Source organism: Eretmochelys imbricata, chromosome 12, assembly GCF_965152235.1.
Source record: "Eretmochelys imbricata isolate rEreImb1 chromosome 12, rEreImb1.hap1, whole genome shotgun sequence".
NCBI classification, from domain to species: domain Eukaryota; kingdom Metazoa; phylum Chordata; order Testudines; family Cheloniidae; genus Eretmochelys; species Eretmochelys imbricata.
The window spans coordinates 22,994,604-23,020,500 of record NC_135583.1 but is presented as its reverse complement, the minus strand read 5'-3'; the positions used below and the strand labels follow the sequence as shown (position 1 = coordinate 23,020,500).

The 25,897-nt window shown below is 40.1% G+C and overlaps 1 protein-coding gene across 4 annotated transcripts in view; it reads right to left on the bottom strand.

Moving 5' to 3' along the window:
- ZNF507 (zinc finger protein 507) overlaps window positions 1-25,897 on the bottom strand; it is a 49,146-nt gene that overhangs the window by 19,140 nt on the left and 4,109 nt on the right. For 3 of the 4 annotated variants that reach the window (XM_077830968.1, XM_077830969.1, XM_077830971.1), the window contains exons 2-4: window positions 13,548-15,676; window positions 11,524-11,629; window positions 5,165-5,279 (exon numbers count right to left, since the gene is read on the bottom strand). In XM_077830968.1, the coding sequence (XP_077687094.1) occupies window positions 5,165-5,279; window positions 11,524-11,629; window positions 13,548-15,671 (2,345 nt within the window). In that variant the 5' untranslated portion in view covers window positions 15,672-15,676. Of the gene's footprint in view, window positions 1-880; window positions 1,232-2,791; window positions 2,887-5,164; window positions 5,280-11,523; window positions 11,630-13,547; window positions 15,677-25,897 lie in introns of those variants that run through there. The other variant, XM_077830970.1, reaches the window with a different exon arrangement.

Sequence of the window (25,897 nt, the reverse complement as noted above, 5' to 3'; positions counted from 1 at the left end):
AATTACCATCCTAAAGCAACTTCACACTAATCATGAGCAAAAAGTCAATTCTATAGTAAATAAGAATTTCATTCACCATTTTCTAACATACTAAAAATGTACAATAAATAAGAATCTGAAAATATTAAGCTATATAATTGCTTAAATAAATGAACACAGTTATAGCGTACTGTCCTTGGTAGCAAAAAGATGTACCAAATTTACTGTAAAGATGCTATTTAGTTGTAAATCTACATGTATGGTTATATCAACCAATAAACATGCACCTTTTTTAGAAAATAAATGAAATACAAATGGAAAAGCCATTAAGATCCATGATTTAAATTGAGGCTGATTTAAATCAATCCACCCTGCCCATGTCACCAGTGTCAAGTAACAAGAAATTCCCTGTTTCCTTCAATTTTATTGTTGTGAATTTTACTCCTCTATTGTTTCCAAACCAGGGTGACAGTTATCCATAGAAGTTATTTTGGAACACACACACACAGATTTCTGTTGCACCCTTCATCTCAAAGTACAAGAGTACGCGTACATCAAAGTGCAGCCAACTCTTGAGTTGGCAGCAGTACAAAACACATGGCAGAACAATGGATGGAAGACATTTTGGACAAGTGAAAATTGCCATGGAATCTTTAACATGAGCACACAGGATTTCAGGTTTTAAGGTTTTCAGTTTCTGATCTTCAAGATTTCCACAGAGCAAACTTCACGACACACAGTTTATTAACTCATCATTTGAGGCTTAAGAGCAGAGGCTTAAACTGCTCAGGTTTATGTTCATCATTCTAGAGAGTCTAGATATTCCAAATTCAATGGCTAGTTTAAATAAATCTCCTTTTGGCTAACGCTCATATATAGCTTTGCCCAATCGTCTCTCACTTTTAAGAGGCGCTGAAGTATCTTGCAATGATGTGCATAGAACTGACGCCCTGGAATAACAAAATACTTACGGGTAAACAGGAAGAAAATTGGAGGCTAAACAGCAATTTTTACGGACACAACATTTGATTATCTAGTTGTAGGTGTATAATTATGTTTACCATGTAGGCCACTCCATAAATAATTATTCACTTTTTAAAACCCTCCCTCCAGCCCTCCTCACAGGATGATGCGAGATGGTCTGTTCTCAGTCTAGCACAGAGGATCTCAAACTGTGGTTCAGAGAGCATTTGGTAGGATCTGATGAGAGCTGACTGATCTCATTGCGCTGGTTCTTCTTGTTTCTAGATTGCTTTAAAGACAATTAAAAACCCCACTTTAATATGACATTTCCATGTAAGCAATCATGGTAGCGGTCATAGGAATATTATGGGATTGTGAATGGCTGGGCAGGTGTCCATTATCTACCATAGTGTGATCCATGCTGTGGAAAGGTTTGAGAACCCCTGGTCTATCTGACTTCAGATTAGTCCAATCTCTGTGTTATTTGAAAGTTTCATATTGTGGTGTCAAAGTAAAATTCAAAGGTTATCAGACGAAATATGAATAATATTAGCCATGTGTGGCTGATTATTAGAAGCTGGTGGAGCTAAGCTCCACTAATAGTATCCAAATGATAGAACACTAGTAGCTATAATATGGCTGTATATTACAGGTTGCCATAAAACCTGCTACAAAGTGTCCTAACTATGGGTTTCAGGCAGCAGAACGAGCAATAATACAGGCCTCTATGGGATTAATTCAGACAGACATGGGATATGGAATTCTCTGCTCTTCCTCCTTCAGGCCAAGCAATAATGCGGGGGTGGGGGGGGGGGGTAGTGGGAGATTCTGGAGCAGGAAAGGGTGGGAAGCTGAGCTGGGGAACACTGTGAGGGTGGTAAGGAAGAGTGGGGAGGAGATTTAATGGTTTTAGGAAGTGTTTTTCTGGGTCTGATGGAGGAAGGAAGTGGGTTTCTAAGTCCGGGGAGAGAGTGTCCTCAAATGAGGGAGAGGATGACTCTTAGGTGCACAGAGGTTGTTAGGAAGTGAAGCGATTGAGCTAAAGGATGGACAGGAAGTGTTCCTGATCCTGGTTGGGGGTGTTAGCAGAAAGGTGGGGAAGTCATTCTGGAGTAGTCTGACATGAGAGTTTGTGCGTATGTGTGTTTTATTTATTTATAGATACTGGCTGGGGAGTGGGTAAGGGAAAGGGTTAAGCTGAAGGAAGCCAAAAACCTATAAACAGAGCTCTGAGCTGAAAGGTAAGTAGGCTGGGTTGACAGAACTGAATGGGTGAGGACAGAGAGAATCTAGATGAGAGTTGATATGAATAAAGGTGTGCGTGTGGATAATGGGGAAAGCAGCTGTGTAGACAGAAGGATAAGAGCTAGGCTGGAGGGCGAAGGGGCTAGGACTGGGCTAACACAGTGAAGTCTTAGGCTACATGTACACTACAGCACTTACACTGGTGCAGCTGCACTGTTAAGGCTGTGCTACTATAGCACTTGTAGTGGAGATGCTCTAAACTGATGGGAGAGAGCTCTCCCATTGGCTGAATTACTCCCCCTCCCATGAAAGGAGGTAGCTACGTTGGCAGGCGAAGCTCTCCCGCTGACATAGCACTGTCTATACCGGTGCTTTGGTCGGTATAACTTACGTCGCTCAGGGGTATGGATCATTCACCTCTCTGCGTGACGTAAAGTATACCGAAGTAAGTTGTAATCTAGACAAGGTCTTAATGGAATACATATTTTTCTCTCTTACACAATCTTTTATTGTAAAGGGTTTCAGTTTTTCATTCTATTAGATGGAGGTTGGGGAGAGCAATGAGAGTCCATTTTTCTACCCACTTCACTGGGAACTTCCCTACCTTTTCACCAAAGCCATCCAGGTCAGACGCTGTAATGCTGTCCTCGTTTTTTTCGCATTGACAATCTGGCCAACTTGCATGGGGAGGGTAGGAAGCTGGAGTGGGGACAGGAAAGGAGGATTTCTGGTACCTACCACCTCACTACTTATTTCAAGAACCAGCCATCACTGATTGTAGCTGATCTTTTCTGGTTTGTTCCTTTCTTTCCTGCTGGAACCCTGGCTTTCCACAGCACTGTCAAGTTTGAATGAAGAACTCTTGTGAATCTAAAGGAGGGACCTCCACCGCCCCCCAATAAAAAGGCTCTTCTTATAAGTCTTTGATTCTAAAGCAAATCTCCAAGTTTTACCAGATCTTTGTGAAGACACTATGACATCCCACATTTGGCTTGTGATAAAACATCTTCCAGCTGCCTGTAAGTATACTTTTGGAAAAACATTCTAGAACACCAATACTGAAGCACTGTCACAAACAAATTATGGTTTATTTCTGTGTAACACAATGCAGCTGGCTGAGTCATCAGCAGTGAGATTTGAACCTGAGACCTGGATATCTAAAACTCAGAGCTTCCACTGCATGAACTAAAAGACCAAGCTGTACTGGCTCAAAGCCTGGTAAGGACTCTAACCTCTGCTGTCCAGCCACTAGAGAGGGATAGAGTGCCACACTGAGTGAGTATGAATTACATTTGTTTGAATCTATACAACAATCAATGGAAAACTGCAATAGAAAAGGAACTATTATTAAAAAACCACCCCCCCCAGAGTAATACAGACTACTAACACAAATTATTGAAGCTTCTATATAGACCTATGAGGAAATTATTAAAATGTCTTTTATCTAAGATTGGTAACAGTGAACCTATTGAAAACCTATGGGAAAACTGAGTGGTGTAGGGGCAAAGTAAAGGGCAGAATTTTGCAATATCATGCAGGGCTTAATACATCATGGTTAAGGCTGTGGGTTTGTCATGGAAATCATGGATTCCGTGACTTTCTGTGACTTCTGCAGAGGCCGGTGCATCGGGCTCAGGGGCAAGCTCAGGCTGCCCCTGCGTCAGACACACCGGCTGCTGCTGGGGTAGTCTCGGGCCACCTTCCCCCACACAGCCAGCAGCAGCAGAGTTTGGGTGTGGGAGGGGGCAGGGGTTGGGGCACGGGACAGGGTGAGGTGGGCTCTGGGTGGCGCTTACCTGGGGGTCTCCCCAGAAGTGGCGACATCCCCCTCGCTCAGCTGCTAGGTGGAGGTGTGGCCAGGCCAGCTCTGTGTGCTGCCTCCGCCCAGAGCACTGGCTTCCCAGCTCCCATTGTCCAGGAACCACTGCCAATAGGAGCTGCAGGGGTGGTGCTTGCAGGCGGAGGCGGCCACGCCTCTGCCTTGCACCTGAGCGAGGGGGATATCTATATTTCTGGGGAGCCCCCCAGGTAAGCACCGCCCAGAGCCCGGCTCACCCCACCCTGTGCCCAAACCCCCTGCCCCCTCCCATACCCAAACCCTGCTGCTGAAGGGCAGGAACTGCGGAACCAGGTAGAGAGCCCGCCAGCCCCGCCAACCCTCCCCCCAGCACCAGTGGGGGTCCTGGGCCGTGAATTTTTGTTTACTGCCTGTGACCTAGTCTGTGACTTCTACTAAAAGTACCCAGGACTAAAACGTAGCCATAATCATGGTTGTCCTCTCCCCACTCCACTGAGGTATTTGAACCTTGTTATTTGTGTCTTACCAGTTTAAAACAAAGCTTTTGAAGTTTTAAATATGACTGGGCATAACGCTCTGCAGTGGAGTGAATCCAAAATGAACTCAACTGTACAGGAAATCCAGAAATCGGCCACACTTCAACTGAAGACATCAATGAATTATCTAATGTAAAATATGGTAACATTTTCATTATTTCCCCCTCCAAATTGTCACATTTCATTGTTTCAAATTCAGAAAAAACGGCAGATATGTACAACTGAAGATACATACTGTAGCACCATCACAAGAAGCTTATTGGATCCTAACTATATAGTTTGAGTGAGCCAGCAGCTCCCTCCGTTTTTGAATGGATTAGTTTAATTTGCCTCTTAGTAAAACTTTTAAACTGATTTTAAATGCTTTCTACAATGATACCCTTAAAAACAAACTGTCATTAAAATAAACACCAGGGGGTAGCCGTGTTAGTCTGGATCTGTAAAAGCGACAAAGAATCCTGTGGGACCTTGTAGAGAAGAAGTGGGTATTCACCCATGAAAGCTTATGCTCCAATCCGTCTGTTAGTCTGTAAGGTGCCACAGGACTCTTTGCCACTTTTAAAATAAACACATGAGCAATTTAAACTTTTAAGTTAAGCTGTTCAAAAGCCCAGCGATAGTGAACAACAATTAAGACACTCACCTGTATGGCTTATCAGAGTTATGAATCCGTCTGTGATTTCGTACTCCAACATATGTTGTGCTTGCGTAGTCACACACATCGCATCTATAGAGTTTCTGGACTGAAGGCTTATTCCCTGTACATAATACATTTCACTGTTTTAGAAATATATTTGTTCTACTATAGGAAGTTCGAGGACAATAGTTTCAGGACTGAATAAAATTATGAAACATGAATTATCAACATTTTGAAGTGATACTTCAACACTGAAACAAACTAGAAATGGACATCTATACATAATAAATGTAAATTTAGTTTACCAGTCTCTTCTGCATACTCCCTGCTGTTTTTTAGAGCTATTAATATTTTAGGAAGTACATTCTCCCTCACAATCCAGCCTCTCCCCTTCTCTGATTCCTGCAGTCAGGTCATAATCTCAGGTTTGTAGTATTATAAAGTGATGCTATAGAAACTGCTAGGCTCAGCATTTTCACTGCACTGCAGAATCAAGTCCAAGGAAAAGGTAGGCACTAAGAAAAAGAAACAATTAACAACAGAACAAACAAAATCAAAGGCTTCCTGAAAAAGATTTGGCTAGGAGAGCCATTTTATCTCCCACTCATACCCCATCATCATCTTAAAAGAGTTTGGGATGTTCAGATTTAAGGTATTATATAAACCATTAAGGAGATAATCTAGATTTTTGTAAGAACTAAAAAATGAGTGTAAGTAGAGGAAAATATTAACTTTTTTCAGTCTGAAATACCTAAATATTTCCTTTCTGGGGCTGACATCTCAGCCGATGTAAGACATTTAAGCTGTGCGTTTCTTCTTGCAAATACTGGAAGATAGTTCATATTCATCAACAGGGTTCTGGAGCTTGGTTACAACCCTTCCATCCTCATACCAAGTTCTTATTAGTAGATTACATTTAATAATACCTAACTGTGTTAGATACATACATGGGCCTTGAAATGACCAGGGTGTAGATTACTGGAAAACTTTTCAAGTGGGACAGAGTGGGGTAGAGAGGAATCCCTGAACCAAAGTAATCAGGTAACAAGTTTTCCATTCTGGATCCTGATGTTTCTCCTATCTGAGACTTGTGACATGGCAAGCAGAAAGGAAAAGTTAGTAGGAGGGAGAAATAGCTCGGACAGAAGGGAGAATGTCCCCTTTCCCTAAAAATAATAACCAATTTTGGGACCATCACTTGGAGCACCTTCCTGCTGAAGGATGCTTCCACAGAGGAACAAAGGTCAACCTTCTAGACCTTTATAAACATATACTGATGTGGCAGATCATGTGGCAGCAATGCAGATTTACACCATAGTGGACTGTGAACAGGAAACAGAACTCTGCCTTCCTCCTCACCACCTACCCACACACATACACAAACAGGGGAGTTAGATTCCATCAGGTAGAATGGATGGGTCATGAGGGCTTGTAATATTGTTAGCAGAGTCCAGATAGGGAAGAAAGGTTTACCCGTTGGTTTGGATACACGTTGCCATAAGGAACATTGACACCACCAGGCAACCTACAAGACACTACATGAGCCTGCGTTTGACATTGCATCGTGTGTTTCAGCTTTAAACAATAATGGGAAGTCTTAGACTCAGGGAAGAAATCCAGAAAAACTGTAAGGTCTGGTTTCCTACATTTGATCCTTCTATTTTAACAGGAGAATTTTGTCCTCATGAATGCTAAGTGCATAAAAGGCCAGTGTGAGGCTAGGAGTATTCTGTCTTGTTTAAGATTTGCCAATCAATAGCCAGGCTGTCAGGCTCAGGTATTCAGAAATGTAATAGGGATTAGTCCTGGGATAGAGTTCCTTCCTAGAAAGAGGGAGTGATTTTAGCAACATCTCTACTTAGGTCCATGTACAATGGCCTTCTTGCCAATTTGGTTTCGAACAAAAAAAAAAAAAAACCTGATCAATGCTTCCTCCTTTACCAACTCTTGAATTACTCCTTGTAGCTGAGATAGGGGAAATGAGAGTGAAGAGCAGCAGAAGAAGAGGAGTCAGGGAGAGTTTCGGGCTTATTTTGATCATTTTTTGAGTGGCGAGGATAGTCCAATTTGCTGAGTCCCAAGAGCTGAACAGGTTGAACCAGATTTTGTGGAGGTGACTTCAGCAGAGTTTCCTCTGGCATGGAAGTAGGAGGGAGGATAGATTCAGGAGCACGAATGAACAGCTCAGACTGAGACCCCCTTCCCTGGCAGGGTTAAGGGATGGGAGCATTCATGGAAGCATCCCTTTCTGTGGCTCCTGACAGAGTCCAATTTATAGATTCTAAGGCCACAGGGGATCATTGTGATCATGTAGACTGAACTCCTATATAACACAGGACCATACAACTTCCCCAAAATAATTCCTAGAGCATATCTTTTCCCCACAGAAGGGACATCACCCCATTTAATCTGCTGTCTTAAGGAGAAAAACAATCAGCTTTAAAAGCCAGGACTGCAGTGGATAAGATGGGAGTCCTAAACTGCTGTTCTAGTTGTGCTGCCAGATTGCAGAATCTGACATACACAGGGGTTTAAACTTCTGCTGAGTGTTCTACGTTAACCGTGTTCCAGACCTTGTGTACAAGAGAAAGCACGTGGACAAAACTGAACTGCTTCTGTAATTTGCCAGAACTAAAGCCCAGCCCAAATGCCTTGACCTAAAGGAGAGGTCAGGAATCGGAAAGATAAAACTGGTAAAGAACAGACACACAATAACAAAAAATATCAGAGAAGAATAAAGTAAGTCTGAATTAAACTCTAAGATTTAAAGTCTCCCAAGATCCTAGTGCCAATCAACATTTGATTATAATCATTGCCAAAACTGAAATTTGACAGACTACACAAAAAGTGCTGAGGTTACTAAAAAGAATTTTGAGACATTCTTTTAATTTGTAACTCTGATACCGTTACAACTAGCTCTATTCCAGATAGTAGCAATTGACGAAACAGGGGTTTAAACATCTGCTGAGGGTTCTGCATTAATAGTATTCCAGATCTCAGGTAAAAGGTGATAGATAGATATAAATGCAGCTAACAATTTAAAAAAGGGGATCCGAAAAGAATGCTAACCTGGAAGCAACATTTTTAAAGAGATAAAGTAGCAAAGCCATGATTTTCCAAAAGTAATTAAAGAAAGTCTTACTTTAAATTTAATGTCATGATATGCAAATATACAAACTTGTTCTTCTTGATTCTTTAGAGCAAATATTTGAGTGAACAGCCTATTATAACTAGACATGCAAAACCCACTTCCTCTACATTTTATTTCAGTTTGTTTCATAGTTGGACAAATAAGTGATGTGAAAGTTTTTTTTAAAAATACTTTACATTAATTTGAGATTTGCAGACAGCTGATTTATCCTCCAAGTGAAAACCACTCCAAAAGTGACTAATAGTAGAGCTTCAACATGCAAAATCAATGGCAATGACTGGACCTCTAGACTGATGCTACCAAGAATTTATTCTGCCAACAATACATATACTTAATGGACATAAAAATTAGATAACTGTATATATGCACATTTAACAAAAAAATGATCCTACATGCTTAACTCTGCTTCACCCATGAACTGAAACACATGGTGGAAAATTGCTCAGTGTTCTGAAATCTCTACAAGATAAAGTGACATGGAATGATACTGGGCCTACATTCTTTGATTCAGCCTTAAAATTGATGAAAGCAAGGTACATCAGAACTTTCCCCACAATTCATTCATTTTATTACTGTACAAAAAAACCTTCCATGATGTTAGCATGGCAGCCTTATTAAGTTTGTATTAACCGCTATATCGTTCATACAGGTGGATACATATCTGTGTATTCTGGAGATTAACATGCTTTCGGTCTAGCCAAGACACCAATAAGGTCCAGACCCCCCAGCAGAGCAGAAACTGTGAATGGCTTCTGCTATTGCTCTCCCGCTTCAGTGAACTTTCTACCACAAAGTGTAGAAAGGCTAGGTTCCATTAGTGGGAATTAATTTGGCTCTGAATTTATTTTCTAATAAGGAATTAGGTATTTATTAGTTAGATGGCTTTAAAGAAACAGTAGCTAACAAGATAAAAGGATACTGCAAACGAATCCTCTATTGCATAGTTAGACGTGGCTAACCACCAGTCAGCACCCACTTGGGAGCAATTTCTTATACTAGTCACTAGTTCAGATTTATTCTTTAACAAAATGCAGTTAAGTTATGATCCATCATATGTTCCGGGCTGTAGTTAAATTGCCAGTTTGGAATTATTTTCCTCCCCACATGATTTTGTGGGTTTTTTTGGAAGAGATTTGTGCACTGTGTATGTGGGAAATGACAATCCTTATTCTAGCAGCAAGAACAGGTGCTCCTATAATACAACTTATTACTATAGTCCATTATTAGGCATTTACAATCCAATAATATCCAGTGTTATAATGCTTCCTTTAAGTTTACTGTATAACACGATGAATAAAGAGATGTTTGGACTGACTATTTCATAAACAAAAAATGAAATTGTTCCAGTTCAGAATCTCTCATATAAACAGATGCTATGCCATAAATTTCTTTATTTTGGGTAGCTTTGTAGGGATGATATCTGTTTGACACGATGGCATCTGGACTGTGGTGGTGCCATAATTTGATTGTAAATTGTTTTTTAAATAATTTAAGCTTTCCAAAATATAGTTTAATGAAAGTTTAAAAGGAGAAACATTTTCACTCAAATCCTATTACCAACTTTAATTTCGGGTAAATATCCGTCTAAAATGAATGACCGTAACATTTTACATAAGGTAAAAATGAGTAAAAATTATTAAAATGTTTAAAGTAAATTTTTAAAGAGCAAGATTTTCAAAGATGACTAGCAGTTTTGGTTCTTTCAATTTTTGGGTCTTTAACAGAAACACCTTAAATGGGACCAGATTTTCTAGAGGAGCTGCTTAGCACCTTCTGAAAATCAGGCCCATTTCACGTGTTTCAAGTTGGGCATCCAAAAACTGACGCCCCCAAAATCATTAGTCAATTCTAAACATCTTGGGTTAAACAATTGCAAGCATTGACAATGGTGATAATCACAGCTGTGCAAACATTTATACCAAAGCAAAACCAGCAACACTTATTTTCCATCACCTCTATAAAAATGCTCATGTTATTTCTTTTGAAGAGCGCTTTTTCTTCTACTAAGGAGCTCTTCCTGCATACCCATGCCCCATCAAAAACCAGCGAACCAAAACAAAACCCCTACAAAACTCATCTAGCATTTTCTTGAACTTGGGCCTGAAGAAAGTAACAAAACACTAAAGCTCAATCTCCTGGAATTATATATATATAAATCCCAGGTGGCTTCCAGAAGGACAAAAAGGAAGCTAACAGGTAAATTTATTTAGTGCTGGTGAGGTAAATAAGTGATTTTTCTGACTTGTATATTTAATGTCAGAGCCAGTAAATAAGAGCCAGGATGGTCTAGTAGCATAACTATGGGACTGGGAGCCAGGAACTATATTTCTAACTCTATTCTGACACTTACCACATGGCTCTGGGCAAATTACTAACAGCCCATACTTGCTCACATTAAGCAATACCTTCCTTACTCCATGAATGGTCCCACTGATTTCAATGGGATTACTGTTGTCCTTACAAAACATGAGTAAGGGTGACAGAACTGGGCCCTTAGCCACTTTGTTGTTATACATATTACAACACACCTAGAGGCCCGAATTGAGATCTGGGTCCCACTGTGCTAAGTGCTATATATACACACATTGCAGGAGACCGTTCCTGCTCCAAAGAGCTTACAAACTAGATTTAAAAAGACCAACAAAGAGTGGTAGAGGAAACAGATGCTTGGTTTATTTATTCCCCTTCATGTAAACTGGGAAATATTTTTACCTACTATATGTAAGTGATATTATGATTAATGCTTCCATAATAGAGATACAATAAAATAATTTTGAAGTATGACATTCAAGAGCATGTCCATGTGAGTATGCTTATTTGAAAGTCAGTTAAAAAAAAAATCCTTTTCCACATCCACTATGCAATTTTCTAAAAATATTTCCTAAAACTCAAAGGACATTAGTCCATAAAGGACTACATCCACGGCAATAGATATTTTAAAAAAGAAGTGATGTGAGCTATCCCTGTGCACGCACACAAAAATATCTCAACTGGTTAAAGACACTGCTTGTCAAATGCTGATAGGGTATGTCAAAACCATGCAATTTTCCCAAGTCTTCTGAAAACCCTGCACACATTTGGGCTGAGAGTAAGCGTAACAATTTTCTGCCTAAATGAAAATTTTGAGAAACATAAGCTCATAATACAACACACCAGTAGCAACACTATAAATTTGACTCTTTACTGGAATCTTATATAAAAATATATACAGTACCTTCTCTTTCATCTGCCTCGCTGGAAACTATTAGTTTGTTAGATGTTGCTGTTGAGAGCAGATCTGGAAGACTATGTTGCTCTCTCTCATGATTTCGCAGCTGACTCTGTTAAAAAAACAAACAAACAAAAAAACAAATCACCTTTCCCTAAAATATTTAAGTTTAGACTCTATAAATACACAGGTTTCAGAGTAGCAGCCGTGTAGTCTGTATCAGCAAAAAGAAAAGGAGGACTTGTGGCACCTTAGAGACTAACAAATTTATTTGAGCGTAAGCTTTCGTGAGCTACATCTGATGAAGTGAGCTGTAGCTCACGAAAGCTTATGCTCAAATAAATTTGTTAGTCTCTAAGGTGCCACAAATCCTCCTTTTCTTTTTATAAATACACAGTGGTCACTTCATGTTGCACTAACTTGCAAAGCTATTGTTTACATTAGCTCATATGTATTTGCAGAATGCCTCAGTTAATTGACTAACTGAACAACATATATAATGCAAAAAATGGTACTAAGATGACAACTCAATGAATGAAATGCTTTTGACTGTTTTAAAGAGTAGACATTAGATATCTGACAGATATTAAATAGCAAGAAGTTTTTTTTTAAAAAAGCAAAATCGATCATTAGAAAAAAGTGACCTGTTGAAGTAACTTCCTGTTCTTCTAAATGTAAAATAATTTTAAGATTAAACTTTTCTTCACATTCAGATATAATATAGTAATATACTGAAACTCTCAAAGAATAATAAAATCCTAATAGGAAAAATGTCTTCTCAGTGAAATGAGGGGGATGGGGATAGGAGGAAAATAGGAGAAAAGAGGACTGGGTAGCTCAGGTTATTGGTAATAGGATAAAGAAGCAATCAGTTCTAATTCACATGTTCAAATGTGGACCAGATCAGTAGTGCCTACGTTTTCTGGTGATTATCCAGAGGCTTAGATGAAAGATGTCATTCCACCTTCTACTGGCCATGACAAAAATTCTCATCAACTATGGAGGTGACTTACTTTAATCTAAACGTTGTCCTCCCAAATTAAGATTGAACAGGACAAGTGGGCAAGTTTGCACTGCCATTGCCTGTGCTGGTCCCAATTGTGTGAATGACTGAAAGACTACAGTTACCAGTGCTATTGATATCTTTTCATAAGCACTAAATTCACATATAAATGCATCATCCTGCAACACTAATGAGAGGCTAAAACTGTGACCGTGGCACAGTATTCAGCTCTGGACTGTAATTTTTCAGATTTGGTCCCCTGCATAACATCTGTTCCATGAAGCAGCAATAAAGAAATTTTTATCACTCAGCAGATTTTTCTCGGCTAAAGTTTCTAGAACAGCTGTTCTCAAACTGTGGGTCGGGACCCTATTTTAATGGAGTCACCAGGGCTGACTTAGACTTGCTGGGGCCAAAGCCGCACCACCCAGGACCGAAGCCCAACAGCTGCAGTCCTGGGTGGCAGGGCTCAGGTTACAGGCCCCCCGCCTGGGGCAGCAGGGCTTGGGCGAGCTCAGTCTCCACTCCTGGGGTCATGTAGTAATTGTTGTTGTCAGAAGGGGGTTGTAGTGCAATGAATTTGAGAAACCTTGTTCTAGAAGAACCATCTCTGGTTTTGCACCCACCCCCAATGAGGGGTCATGTTTGAGTCCACTTTGAAGTTCTGACCTATTAGGTTATCTAGACTATCCCCTCCTAATGCTTCCATTCCCTCCTGTTATTGCTACAGGTTAACAGGCCAGAAGTAGGGCATTAATGGGTCACTATGATGACTCTCACTGAAAATGTAATATTTTTCACAAAGAAACAGAGGACACGTAAAAGTAAATAACTTGAGGTTGCAAGAATACAGTAGTACAAGAGTAGTTCTAATAGTTTCCATTTGTAATGACATTGCAGCCAAGGTGCCATACTTTGATAATTCCTGTGGTTAACTTAGTTTAATTAAAAGAAAGTAATAAAACAGTTAATTAGTAGCAAACAGTTAAACTGCTATTCTAGACAGATGCAAAGGAAATAACTTCACCTTATAATGAAAGGATTCTTCACATTGCTTGCATTGATACATTCTGGTTTTGCAGTGGTTGATCATGTGGCTTTCTAAATCTTTACTATTGTCAGCTATATGCTCACAAATAGGACACTGATATGGTTGCCTTTGACGATGGACTCTCAAGTGTTGTTTTATGTAGCCCTTATTGCCACTGCTATAATGGCATAGGCGACAGCGGTATGGTCGATCTACATTAGGTATGTACTCTACCAGGTTACTTCCTGGCATGTTCATGTCATTCACAGGTTGGCATTGTGCATTGTCCTGTAATTCTTTCAAAATGTCATCATCAGAAGCATTCTGATCTGTCCTCTCTCTCAATTTTTCAATTACTGTGAGCAGCGACATACTAATGCCCATTTTAATTGGTGCTTCTGATAGCTCTGGTTTGTCCTTCTGTAGCTCCATTATTGCACAGTCACTTTGGTTTAAACTAGTTAATCCCTCTGGAGTGTTTTTAAGTGATACCATTTTAGAATGGGCTGCACAAGCGCCATCCGACTGTCTTTGTCCTGTATCTGCATCTAAAGAGTTTACCGCAGCGAAGGCCCTAAAGCTGGATCTTGTTAGTTCTGCAGCTCTGATAGGCATTGTAACAAGAGCTTCTGCAGCTAACGAGTGCAGTCTCAGAGATTCCGAATTTGTTCTTCTTCGCACAGGAGGGGCATTTTCATCAGCTGCTATGCCTTTATTAGAGATTAAATCATTATCTTTCTTCTCAGTATTGCTCCATCCTATTATTACTTCTTCAATTTCATCTGAGTGATAAACTTCACCAGGTCCTTCACACACAACCTGGGACTCCTCTGAGAATAATTTTTTCTCAGCTTCAATGTCAGTGTTCATTAAGAAAGGTTTTTGTAAAACAGTTTCTTCAGCACTTGGCAAGCGCTCTACTATTACATTAACATGACCTTTCTTATTTGGGCTACAGTTAATGATTTTCTGTGCTGATGAAAGTAGGCTATCAGTTATCAAATTATCTTGCTCTGTATCTGTATCCGATATGGTTTCCTCTAACGGTTCTCCAGTAGGGGAAAGGGCTGTTGATTGACTTAGGACCTCCTCCTCTTTTCCATTTTCTACCACCTGTGGAGATTTACATGACAGTTGCTCAGAGCTACAAATCTGGAGTTGAAGAGAATGGTCACTATGGATGTCTAGTTCATTATTTTCTAGAGAGAGAACAATTGTATCCACACTATGAGGTGTATGAGTTACAGTTGCATCTGACAAGATAGCAGGCTCATTTTCTTCTTCAAATATAGGATAAGAACAGTCAACCTCACCTGCATGTTTCCATGCATGTGTTTTTAACATTCTTTGCTGACCACAAGTGTAGCTACAAATTAAGCACCGATACATGCCATACTGCTCATAAGTATACCATTTTCTCCCACCCATTTCAGCTATAGGAGTAGACCGAGTTATGCCTTTACAGTCCAGATTTACTGCCTGATCAGTGCCTGCTTTGACACTTCCTTCCGCTGGCCCTTGCAAAGATGAAGCTGAGAGATTTACACATTGTTGCACATTTGGCTGGTTTTTGCCATCATTCTCATGGTGAATTCTGACATGAACTTCAAGTTCTTCTTGGTTTTTAGAAGCAAAGTGGCATTCTGAGCACATTAATATAATTTCATTCTGTTGACCATGTTGTTTTATATGTTCTTGTAGTATAGAAAGAGATGGTGATAGAAATTTACATAGGCCACACTGGTAGCATATAACCTTTCTTTTACTTTGTGGAAGACAATTGGTTACATAATCTGCTTGTAGCTCATCAGTCTTTTTAATGCCAATAACGGGCAGTTCCATTGTTTTAGCTGGGATCTCACAAAGATCTTGTGTTTCAAAAGATGGTGTAGAAGTATTAGGATGGGAACGTTTTTTCCCTATTAAAAGGCATCTCTGTGACTTCTCACTTTCTACTATCTTGCTTAATTTTTGGATAACATGGATTAGAGGATCAGTTTTACATTTTCTATGATCTTCACTGCTTTCTAGTGTTGAGCCAATGACCGTTTCAGAAATCAGTACAGCTTCCTGTTCCACAATATTTGGCACCAATACTGCAATACTGCTTCCCTCTTCCATAATATCTGAAAAAATATTATGAAATGAAACATTAGCTTACTTAACAAGCACAAAGACAGAAATTTGTAGTCACTACTGATTAAATATTTAACTTCCCAATTCTACTAAAAATGGTAGCCTAAATTATTAATATTCTAATAATAAAGTCTTCCAGTTTTAGACCATAGAAAATCAGAAATCTGGAAGGCCTTATATACACAGCATTTTGGATACCATAGTGTTAGGATATAGATATTCAGGCCTGTCTGTAAAGGCCTGTACTCGAAGAATTTAGGTGTATTCTTGGCTAGTTATAGAGGTATAAAAGAAAGAATCAAAACCATTGCCTGCCGGTGTACTTCTCTTTCTGTGACCGTCTGAGGCCCTGTTCTTAGGCTAAGGCCTTTGGCTAAGCAACAGAGGCAGCCATAAACTGGAAAGCGACCGGTCACATCCTCACATTCCAAACTAGTCACATTGAAAGAAGGTGCTATTGGGCTGTTAGGAATATTCTCCTGTCCTGATAATGCCTGTCACCTCCGGAGAAAGGGAAGTGCCTAGAAGATGTAAAAAGAAACTTAGTTTGATAGCATCCTATCTGGCAAGAACTCACTTATCAATAGCTGGGATGTGAAATCCTCACTTCTGTATTGTTTTGTCATTATAGTTCCCACTTTGCTATTGTTTGTCTGTATAATCTCTGTCTGGTTCTGTGATTGTTTCTGTCTGCTGTAATTAATTTTGCTGGGTGTAAACTAATTAAGGTGGTGGGATAGAATTGGTTACATAATCATGTTACAATATGTTAGGATTGGTTAGTTTAATTTCAGGAAAATGATTAGTTAAGGTACAGCTAAGCAGATCTCAAGTTTTACTATATAGTCTGCAGTCAGTCAGGAAGTGAGTGGGTGCGTGTGGGGAGGGGAAATGGGAACAGGGAATTGGGGTGGGAAAATTGGAATCGTGTTTTGCTAAAGGTGGAAGTGGGAACAGGGAATGGGGGTAAGGAAATTGGAATCATGTTTGGCTAAGGGCAGGAATGGGAACAGGGACACAGGTGTAAGGCTCTGTGGTGTCAGAGCTGGGAAGGGGGACACTAAGGAAGGAAACTGGAATCATGCTTGCTGGAAGTTCACCCCAATAAACATCGAATTGTTTGCACCTTTGGACTTCGGGTATTGTTGCTCTCTGTTCATGCGAGAAGGATCAGGGAAGTAAGTGGGTGAAGGAATAAGCCCCCTAACACATAGTTACATTTTGACAGAGTATTTGTAGCACCTTTTCATGTTAGCCTACATCTGAATGCCTCAAACTACAAAGGTCTGGAGTGGCATAGTGAGCTAATAATTTTCATGGGTAAGTTGGCTTGTATTGTTGTGGATATTGTCTATTTCCCCACCATGATCACCACCATCTGAACACTAGAAACCCTACCTAAAGATACTGATTTTAAATGAATTCAGCACATTTAAATTCAAAAAGCAAGTTTCACTATGGCATGAAGACCTACTTTTTAAATACTAAGTGTATCAAGTACAGTTTCTACTGATCAGATGAAGTCTTCTGAAGTGAATGTAGGTTTGTAACAAAACACTTCAGAATATAACTAAAATTTCAGCATGAAATGATTCTACTAAGCATTACCTGCATTAATAATTTTGCTATGGCTTTATTCATTAAGATAGTGCAAATGTAAAAAAAGCATATTTCTCAGCACAAGACTAATTTTCTAAGATAGCAAGGCAATATTCGCTGAACTGTAAAGTTCTACTGGTAGTGAGCATTTCTGAACAATCACTTTTTGTGTTTTAAGAACTGTATTGTTCTGGAAGCTAAGGCAATAATTGTTTCCCTTTTTACTTCCTTTAAAAAACATTAACCATAAACCACAGACCATAATGTGGTATGGTCAGAGGTTAAAATAGTGGCCATATTTAAGCACAAACACGGTTTGAGATTATTGACTGGGGGAAAAAACCTAGAAGGGAATTTAATGCAGCATCATGTTTATAATATTACACTTAACGTGGAGTTCTTCTCTGAAAAGTAACTGAAAAACGTTTTGGAGTTCCACAGTAAACATGCTCAATTTAAAATTAGAAATGTGTTTCTGTTAACTGGCAGTCCTCCAAACTCAGCCTGGATTCTTTTATTCTCATTATTTTCTCCTAAAATAAAAGTTCTTTAGGTCAAATTAAACCTTCAGTTACACCTGTGAAATTGGGGTACCAGTATCTTCCAATTAATTATACTCAATACACATTTCTGACATAAAAGGAGGAAAAGATTGGCTCTAATAGGAATAAAAAACAGTATAAGCTTAATTTTCTTGCTAAAGACAGTAGGCATGATTCTAAGTAAACACAAGGAGCAGGTAATATGGTGCCATTTTTGCATAGCAACTTCTTAGAATAGGACCACACTACAAGTCAGTTGAAGTGTCTTTAAATAAAGGTATCCAATTATTTGGGGCTTAGAACTTGTCAAACAAGTTACTCATGTAGTAATAGTATTTTCAGTCAATTGCAGAAATTGGATTGAGCTTTTTAGTTTAAGAACAGAACGAATAGCACATAGCACCACAACATTAGGCTGGTAGTTAGAACTGGGGAAGATGGTTTGTGTTCATGAGAGACAGTAATAACCGCATCCTGTGCTGAATTAACATGAGGCTGCAGAAATTTATTTGCAGAGGATACAGTTAGTAGAACTAAAAAGAAGCATTTTCAAATTATGTGTACTGAATTTTAAATATTCTATTTACAGATCTCAAATATGAACCAGAGGACTTTTTTTTTAAATCATATAGGAGAACAAAACAAAGGTGAAGACTTTATAATGAAGAATCAGCTTCTATCCCCACGTAGTGCGTAGGAAACATTGCTTCAATATAACTGAAAGAGACAAATAGCTCAATAGTTTGTTCATGCCAGTTCTTCTGATGTAACTACAGGTACACAAAAGTTCTGCTGTAGGTTCACACCTCAGGAAATTTGAGAAAAATACCACTCCGGCTCTTCACATATCCAGGGGTAGATAGTCAACATTAAGGGGGAAAGACAATGGGTGATATGCAGATAAGAATCACTGAAGTATAGTGCAGTAGCACTATAATGGTAAATTGAGAATATTAATTCAAGTATAGAATCATAGACTTTAGTCTGACCTCCTGCACAATGCAGACCACAGAATCTCACCCACCCACTCCTGTAGCAAACCCCTGACGTACGTCTGAGCTATTGAAGTCCTCAAATCGTGGTTTAAAGACTTCAAGGTGCAGAGTATCCTCCAGCAAGTGACCCGTGCCCCACGCAGCAGAAGAAGGCGAAAAACCCCCAGGGCTTCTGCCAATCTGCCCTGGAGGAAAATTCCTTCCCGACCCCAAATGTGGTGATCTGCTAAACCCTGAATATGTGGGCAAGACTCACCAGCCAGACACCCAGGAAAGAATTCTCTGTAGTAACTCAGATCCCACCCCATCTAACGTCCAATCACAGGCCATTGGTCATATTTACTGTTAATAGTCAAAGATCAATTAATTGCCAAAATTAAGCTATCCCATCATACCATCCCCTCCATAAATTTATCAAGGTTAGTCTTGAAGCCAGATATGTCTTTTGCCTCCACTGCTCCCCTTGGAAGGCTATTCCAGAACTTCACTCCTCCGATGGTTAGAAACCTTTGTCTAATTTCAAATCTAAACTTCCTGACGGCCAGTTTATATCCATTTGTTCTTGTGTCCACATTGGTACTGAGCTTAAATAATTCCTCTCCCTCCCCGGTATTTATATCTCGGATATATTCATAGAGAGCAATTATATCTCCCCTCAGCCTTCTTTTGGTTAGGATAAACAAGCCAAGCTCTTTGAGTCTTGTCAAGGTTCCTTCCCCACTCTGAACGCTAGGGTACAGATGTGGGGACCTGCATGAAAAACTTCCTAAGCTTCTCTTTACCAGCTTAGGTCAAAACTTCCCCAAGGTACAAAATATTCCACCCTTTGTCCTTGGATTGGCCGCTACCACCACCAAACAAATACTGGTTACTGGGGAAGAGCTGTTTGGACATGTCTTTCCCCCCAAAATACTTCCCAAAACCTTGCACCCCACTTTCTGGACAAGGTTTGGTAAAAAGCCTCACCAATTTGCCTAGGTGACTACAGACTCAGACCCTTGGATCTTAAGAACAATGAACAATCCTCCCAATACTTGCACCCCCCCTTTCCAGGGAAATGTTGGATAAAAAGCCTCACCAATTTGCATAGGTGACCACAGACCCAAACCCTTGGATCTGAGAACAAATGAAAAAGCATTCAGTTTTCTTACAAGAAGACTTTTAATAGAAATAGAAGTAAATAGAAATAAAGAAATCTCCCCTGTAAAATCAGGATGGTAGATACCTTACAGGGTAATTAGATTCAAAACATAGAGAACCCCTCTAGGCAAAACCTTAAGTTACAAAAAAGATACACAGACAGAAATAGTTATTCTATTCAGCACAATTCTTTTCTCAGCCATTTAAAGAAATCATAATCTAACACATACCTAGCTAGATTACTTACTAAAAGTTCTAAGACTCCATTCCTGGTCTATCCCTGGCAGAAACAGCGTATAGACAGACACACAGACCTTTTGTTTCTCTCCCTCCTCCCAGCTTTTGAAAGTATCTTGTCTCCTCATTGGTCATTTTGGTCAGGTGCCAGTGAGGTTACCTTTAGCTTCTTAACCCTTTACAGGTGAGAGGATTTTTTTCCTCTGGCCAGGAGGGATTTTAAAGGGGTTTACCCTTCCCTTTATATTTATGATAAGTCTCCTTTCATAAGACAGGTTTTCCATTCCTCGGATCATCCTAGCAGCCCTTCTCTGTACCTGTTCCAGTTTGAATTCATCCTTCTTAAACATGGGAGACCAGAACTGCAAACAATATTCCAGATGAGGTCTCACAAGTGCCTTGTATAATAGTACTAACACCTCATTATCTCTACTGGAAATACCTCGCCTGATGCATCCCAAGACTGCATTAGCTTTTTTTCACGGCCATATCACATTGGCGGCTCATAGTCATCCTGGGATCAACCAATACTCAGAGGTCCTTCTCCTCCTCTGTTATTTCCAAGTGATGTGTCCCCAGTTTATAACAAAAAATTTGTTATTAATCCCTAAATGCATGACCTTGCACTTTTCATTATTAAATTTCATCCTATTACTATTACTCCAGTTTACTAAGTTATCCAGATCTTCCAGTATGATATCCTGGTCCTTCTCTGTATTGGCAATATCTCCCAGCTTCGTGTCATCTGCAAACTTTATTAGTACATTCCCACTTTTTGTGCCAAGGTCAATAATAAAAAGATTAAATAAGATTGGTTCTAAAACCGATCCCTGAGGAACTCCACTAGTAACCTCCCTCCAGCCTGACAGTTCACCTTTCAGTATGACCTGTTGTAGTCTCACCTTTAACCAGTTCCTTATCCACCTTTCAGTTTTCATATTGATCCCCATCTTTTCCAATTTAGCTAATAATTCCCCATGTGGAACCGTATCAAATGCCTTTCTGAAATACAGGTAAATTAGATCCACCGCATTTCCTTTATCTAAAAAAAATGTGTTACCTTCTCAAAGAAGGAGATCAGGTTGGTTTGGCATGATCTACCTTTTGTAAAACCATGTTGTATTTTGTCCCAATTACCACTGACCTCAAAGTCCTTAACTACTTTCTCCTTCAAAATTTTTTCCAAGACCTTTCATACTACAGATGTCAAACTAACAGGCCTGTAGTTACCCAGAACACGTTTCCCCCCCTTTCTTAAAAATACAAACTATGTTAACAATTCTCCAGTCATACAGTACAATCCCTGAGTTTACAGATTCATTAAAAATTCTTGCTTATGGGCTTGCAATTTCATGTGCCAGTTCCTTTAATGTTCTTGGATGAAGATTATCTGCGCCCCCCGATTTAGTCCCATTAAGCTGTTCACGTTTGGCTTCTACCTCGGATGTGGTAATATCTACCTCCATATCCTCATTCCTATTTGTCATCCTACCATTATCCCTAAACTCCTCATTAAAGACTGAGGCAAAGTATTTGTTTAGATATTGGGCCATGCCCAAATTATCCTTAACCTTCACTCCATCTTCAGTGTTTAGCGGTCCCACTTCTTCTTTCTTTGTTTTCTTCTTATTTGTATGCCGATAGAACCTTTTACTATTGGTTTTAATTCCCTTTGCAAGGTCCAACTCTACATGGCTTTTGGCCTTTCTCACTTTATCCCTACATGTTCTGACCTCAGTAAGGTAGCTTTCCTTGCTGATCCCTCTCATCTTCCACTCCTTGTAGGCTTTCTGCTTTTCTGCTTTTTCTTAATCACCTCTCTGAGATGCTTGCTCATCCACCTTGGTCCACAACTCCTGCCTATGGGATTTTTCCCCTTTCTTGGGATGCAGGCTTCTGATAGTTTCTGCAACCTTGACTTGAAGGAATTCCAGCCTCCTTTGCCTTTAGATCCACAAGTTCTTCAGTCCAATCCACTTCCCTAATTTCCTTAATTTTTTAAAGTTAGCCCTTTTGAAATCAAAAACCCTCATCACAGATCTATTTTTGTTTATCCTTCCATTCAGTTTGAACTGAATTAGCTCATGATCGTTCAAACCAAGATTGTGCCCTATAACGATTTCTTCTATGAGGTCCTCACTACTCACCAAAACCAAATCTAAAATGGCATCCCCTCTTGTTGGTTCAGCAGCTACTTGGTGAAGGAATCCATCAGCTATCGCATCCAGGAAAATCTGAGCCCTATTATTATTACTAGCACTTGTCCTCCAGTCTATATCTGTGAAGTTAAAGTCTCCCATGATCACACAATTCCCATTAGTATTTACTTCATTAAGAACATTAAAGAGGTCTCTATCCATATCCAAATCGTATCCCAGTGCTCTACAGCACACCCCAAGTACTATCCTAGTGGAGGCTCTAGTAGCTTTCTTCCCCAATGTGATTTTTGCCCAGACAGACTCTGTCTTATCCATTTCATCACTTCTTATTTCTTTACAGTCTACCTCATCACAGATATACAATGCTACTCCACCACCTTTGCCTTCATTTCTGTCTTTCCTAAACAGCACATACCCTTCAATACCTGTAACTCCAGTCATGACTACTATTCAACCGTGTTTCTGTTATCCCTATAATATCTGGTTTCACTTCCTGCACCAGTAGCTCTAGTTCCTCCATTTTGTTATCTAGGCTCCTTGCATTAGTGTACAAACATCTTAATTTTTGCTGTTTGGCTTCGCTCACATTCTTTACCTAAGTAGGCACAGACATTCTACCGCCCGTATCACCTATTAGACTGGTATCTACACTACCCTTCCTTCTTATGTCCATTCTCCTACCCATGGCTGTATCCTTTCTTACTTCGTTTTCTTCCCTCTCAATGTTAAAATCTGGCATGGAGATTACCTGGACATCTCCCAACCATCTCCCCCAAATTCCGAGTTTAATGCTCTCTTAGTCAGTTGTGCCAGCCTCCATCCTAGAAGTCTATTTCCCTCCATGCTCAGGTGAAGTCCATCCTAGAGAGAACAGTCTTCTGTCCATGAATGCTTCCCAGGGGCCATACATCCCAAAGCCCTCCTTATAGCACCACTGCCTGAGCCATCTGTTGATCATCATAATCTTTTCACACCTTTGTTGCCCTTCTGTAGGAACAGGCAGAATCCCACTGAAGATCACCTGAGCCTCGATTTCCTTAAGCGTCTTCCCCAGCCTGGCATAGTCTCCCTTGATACGTTCCAGCGAGAATCTAGCCGTATCATTTATTCCCACATGAAGGACAATCAGTGGATTCTTTCCCACTCCCGTTAGGATCCTCTTCAGCCTCAGGTCCTCATCCAGTATCTTAGCACCTGGCAGACAGCACACCGTTCTGTTCTCTGGATCAGTTCTGGTTACAGGCCTGTCTACTCTTATCAGTAAGGATTCCCCAATCACGTAGACCTGCCTTTTCCTGGTGATGGTGTGATTCTCTGGTCTATCCCCTGTTCCCTCTGGCTGCAAGTCCTCTTGATTCCTATTGTCTCTTGCAATCCTCTGCAACCCATCCCGTATCCTCCTGGGGCTCATATTTGGTGATGTTATCTCCACTGACTCTTCCCCTCATCCTATAGGACTCGCTGCTCTTCTCTTCTTCCTTGCCCTCTCACCTTCAGTGACCTACCTGCTGTGCCCCTTCTTCATTTTCCAACTCCGCAAACCTGTTCCTGAGCTCTATTTCTTCTTCACTAGCCCGTCTTTTCCTCTTCCTGGTTCTCTTAGTCACATGCTTCCACTGTCCACTTTCCTCACCCAGCAGTCTCCCCTCAGAGTTCTTTGGTCCTGCTTCCATCTGCAAGTCTGAGCTTTTCCCTTCAGCCTCCTCATGTCTTTGCTCCATCATCTGCTTGAACCCCCTTCTAAACTCAAGCAGAGTTTCCACCTTCATCTCCAATTCTCAGATCTTTTCTTCCATCAGCTCGATCAGACGGCACTTCATGCAGACTAAACTCTTCACAGGTACCCCCTCCAGGATCATTTACATGCCGCAGCTTCCACATCCAGTCATCTTCAATGTGTCTTCCACTGCTTAGGTCACTACCACTGCTGCCTCTGTATCTGTCATAGCCTTTGTCATAAATATAAAGGGAACGGTAAACCCCTTTAAAATCCCTCCTGGCCAGAGGAAAAATCCTCTCACCTGTAAAGGGTTAAGAAGCTAAAGGTAACCTCGCTGGCATCTGACCAAAATGACCAATGAGGAGACAAGATACTTTCAAAAGCTGGGAGGAGGGAGAGAAACAAAGGGTCTGTGTCTGTCGGTATGCTGCTTTTGCCGGGGATAGAACAGGAATGGAGTCTTAGAACTTTTAGTATGTAATTTAGCTAGGTATGTGTTAGATTATGATTTCTTTAAATGGCTGAGAAAAGAACTGTGCTGAATAGAATGACTATTTCTGTCTTTGTGTCTTTTTTGTAACTTAAGGTTTTGCCTAGAGGGATTCTCTATGTTTTGAATCTAATTACCCTGTAAGGTATCTACCATCCTGATTTTACAGAGGTGATTCCTTTACTTCTATTTCTATTAAAAGTCTTCTTGTAAGAAAACCGAATGTTTTTTCATTGTTCTCAGATCCAAGGGTTTGGGTCTGTGGTCACCTATGCAAATTGGTGAGGATTTTTAACAAACCTTTCCCAGGAAGTGGGGTGCAAGGGTTGGGAGGATTTTGGGGGGAAATATGTGTCCAAACTACTTTTCCTAGTAAACCCAGTTAGAGTTTGGTGGTGGCAGTGGATATTCCAAGGACAAAGGATAAAATTAATTTGTACCTTGGGGAAGTTTTAACCTAAGCTGGTAAAAGTAAGCTTAGGAGGTTTTCATGCAGGTCCCCACATCTGTACCCTAGAGTTCAGAGTGGGGGAGGAACCTTGACAGCCTTTTCACCTAAGTCCTGTTCATCCAGGAAACACAAACCAAACCAAAACACCCCCACTCACAGCAAAACAAACCCCCAACAAGCATGAAAACACTGCTAGACCACGACACACTCCCTTCATAGCCTGTCTGTTCCTCTGCCTGGCTCTCTTAGTCTTCCCCCCAAACTCCCCTGGCAAACTCCCACTCAAACTCCCCTGTTTACAGCTCTGTTTGCTGGCTCCTGTGCCACTGCAGCTGTCTGTAAGATTTCTGGTTTGAAATTGAACTTTTTGCTGCAGTTCACTGTGATACACTCAGAGGGAAACTAAGCCAACCTTAGCATTGGCGACAGTAATGGTAAGTAAACTAAAATTACAAAAAAAAAAATTGTTTTTGTGCAACACATGGGAAAACTAGCTTCCTTTCACAAGCACTTCTCTGCTGTGTTGGGGCAAAAACACATTTTGTAACTTTTTTAGTACCTTTATTGTAGCCAATGCTACAGTTCGCTTGCACATTCCTTTCCCTTACATTATAAGAATCTTTCTGAGAAAAAGTCTTAGTTATAGAATATGTTTTTTTTTTTTTTTTTTTTAAAAAGCTAGACTACAGTTTTGTTCCAATATTTTTCCTCATTCTGTAGTGGACATATGTATATTTCTTATCTTGGTATGTGTTTCTGAACACATATGGATTTTTATTTGATCTGTCAAAAAGGGAAATACATACGGTACTCTGCACTGCGGTCAATGGTAGTTACATGTTACAGCCAATATATGGTTAAGGTCTGTAGTAGTACTT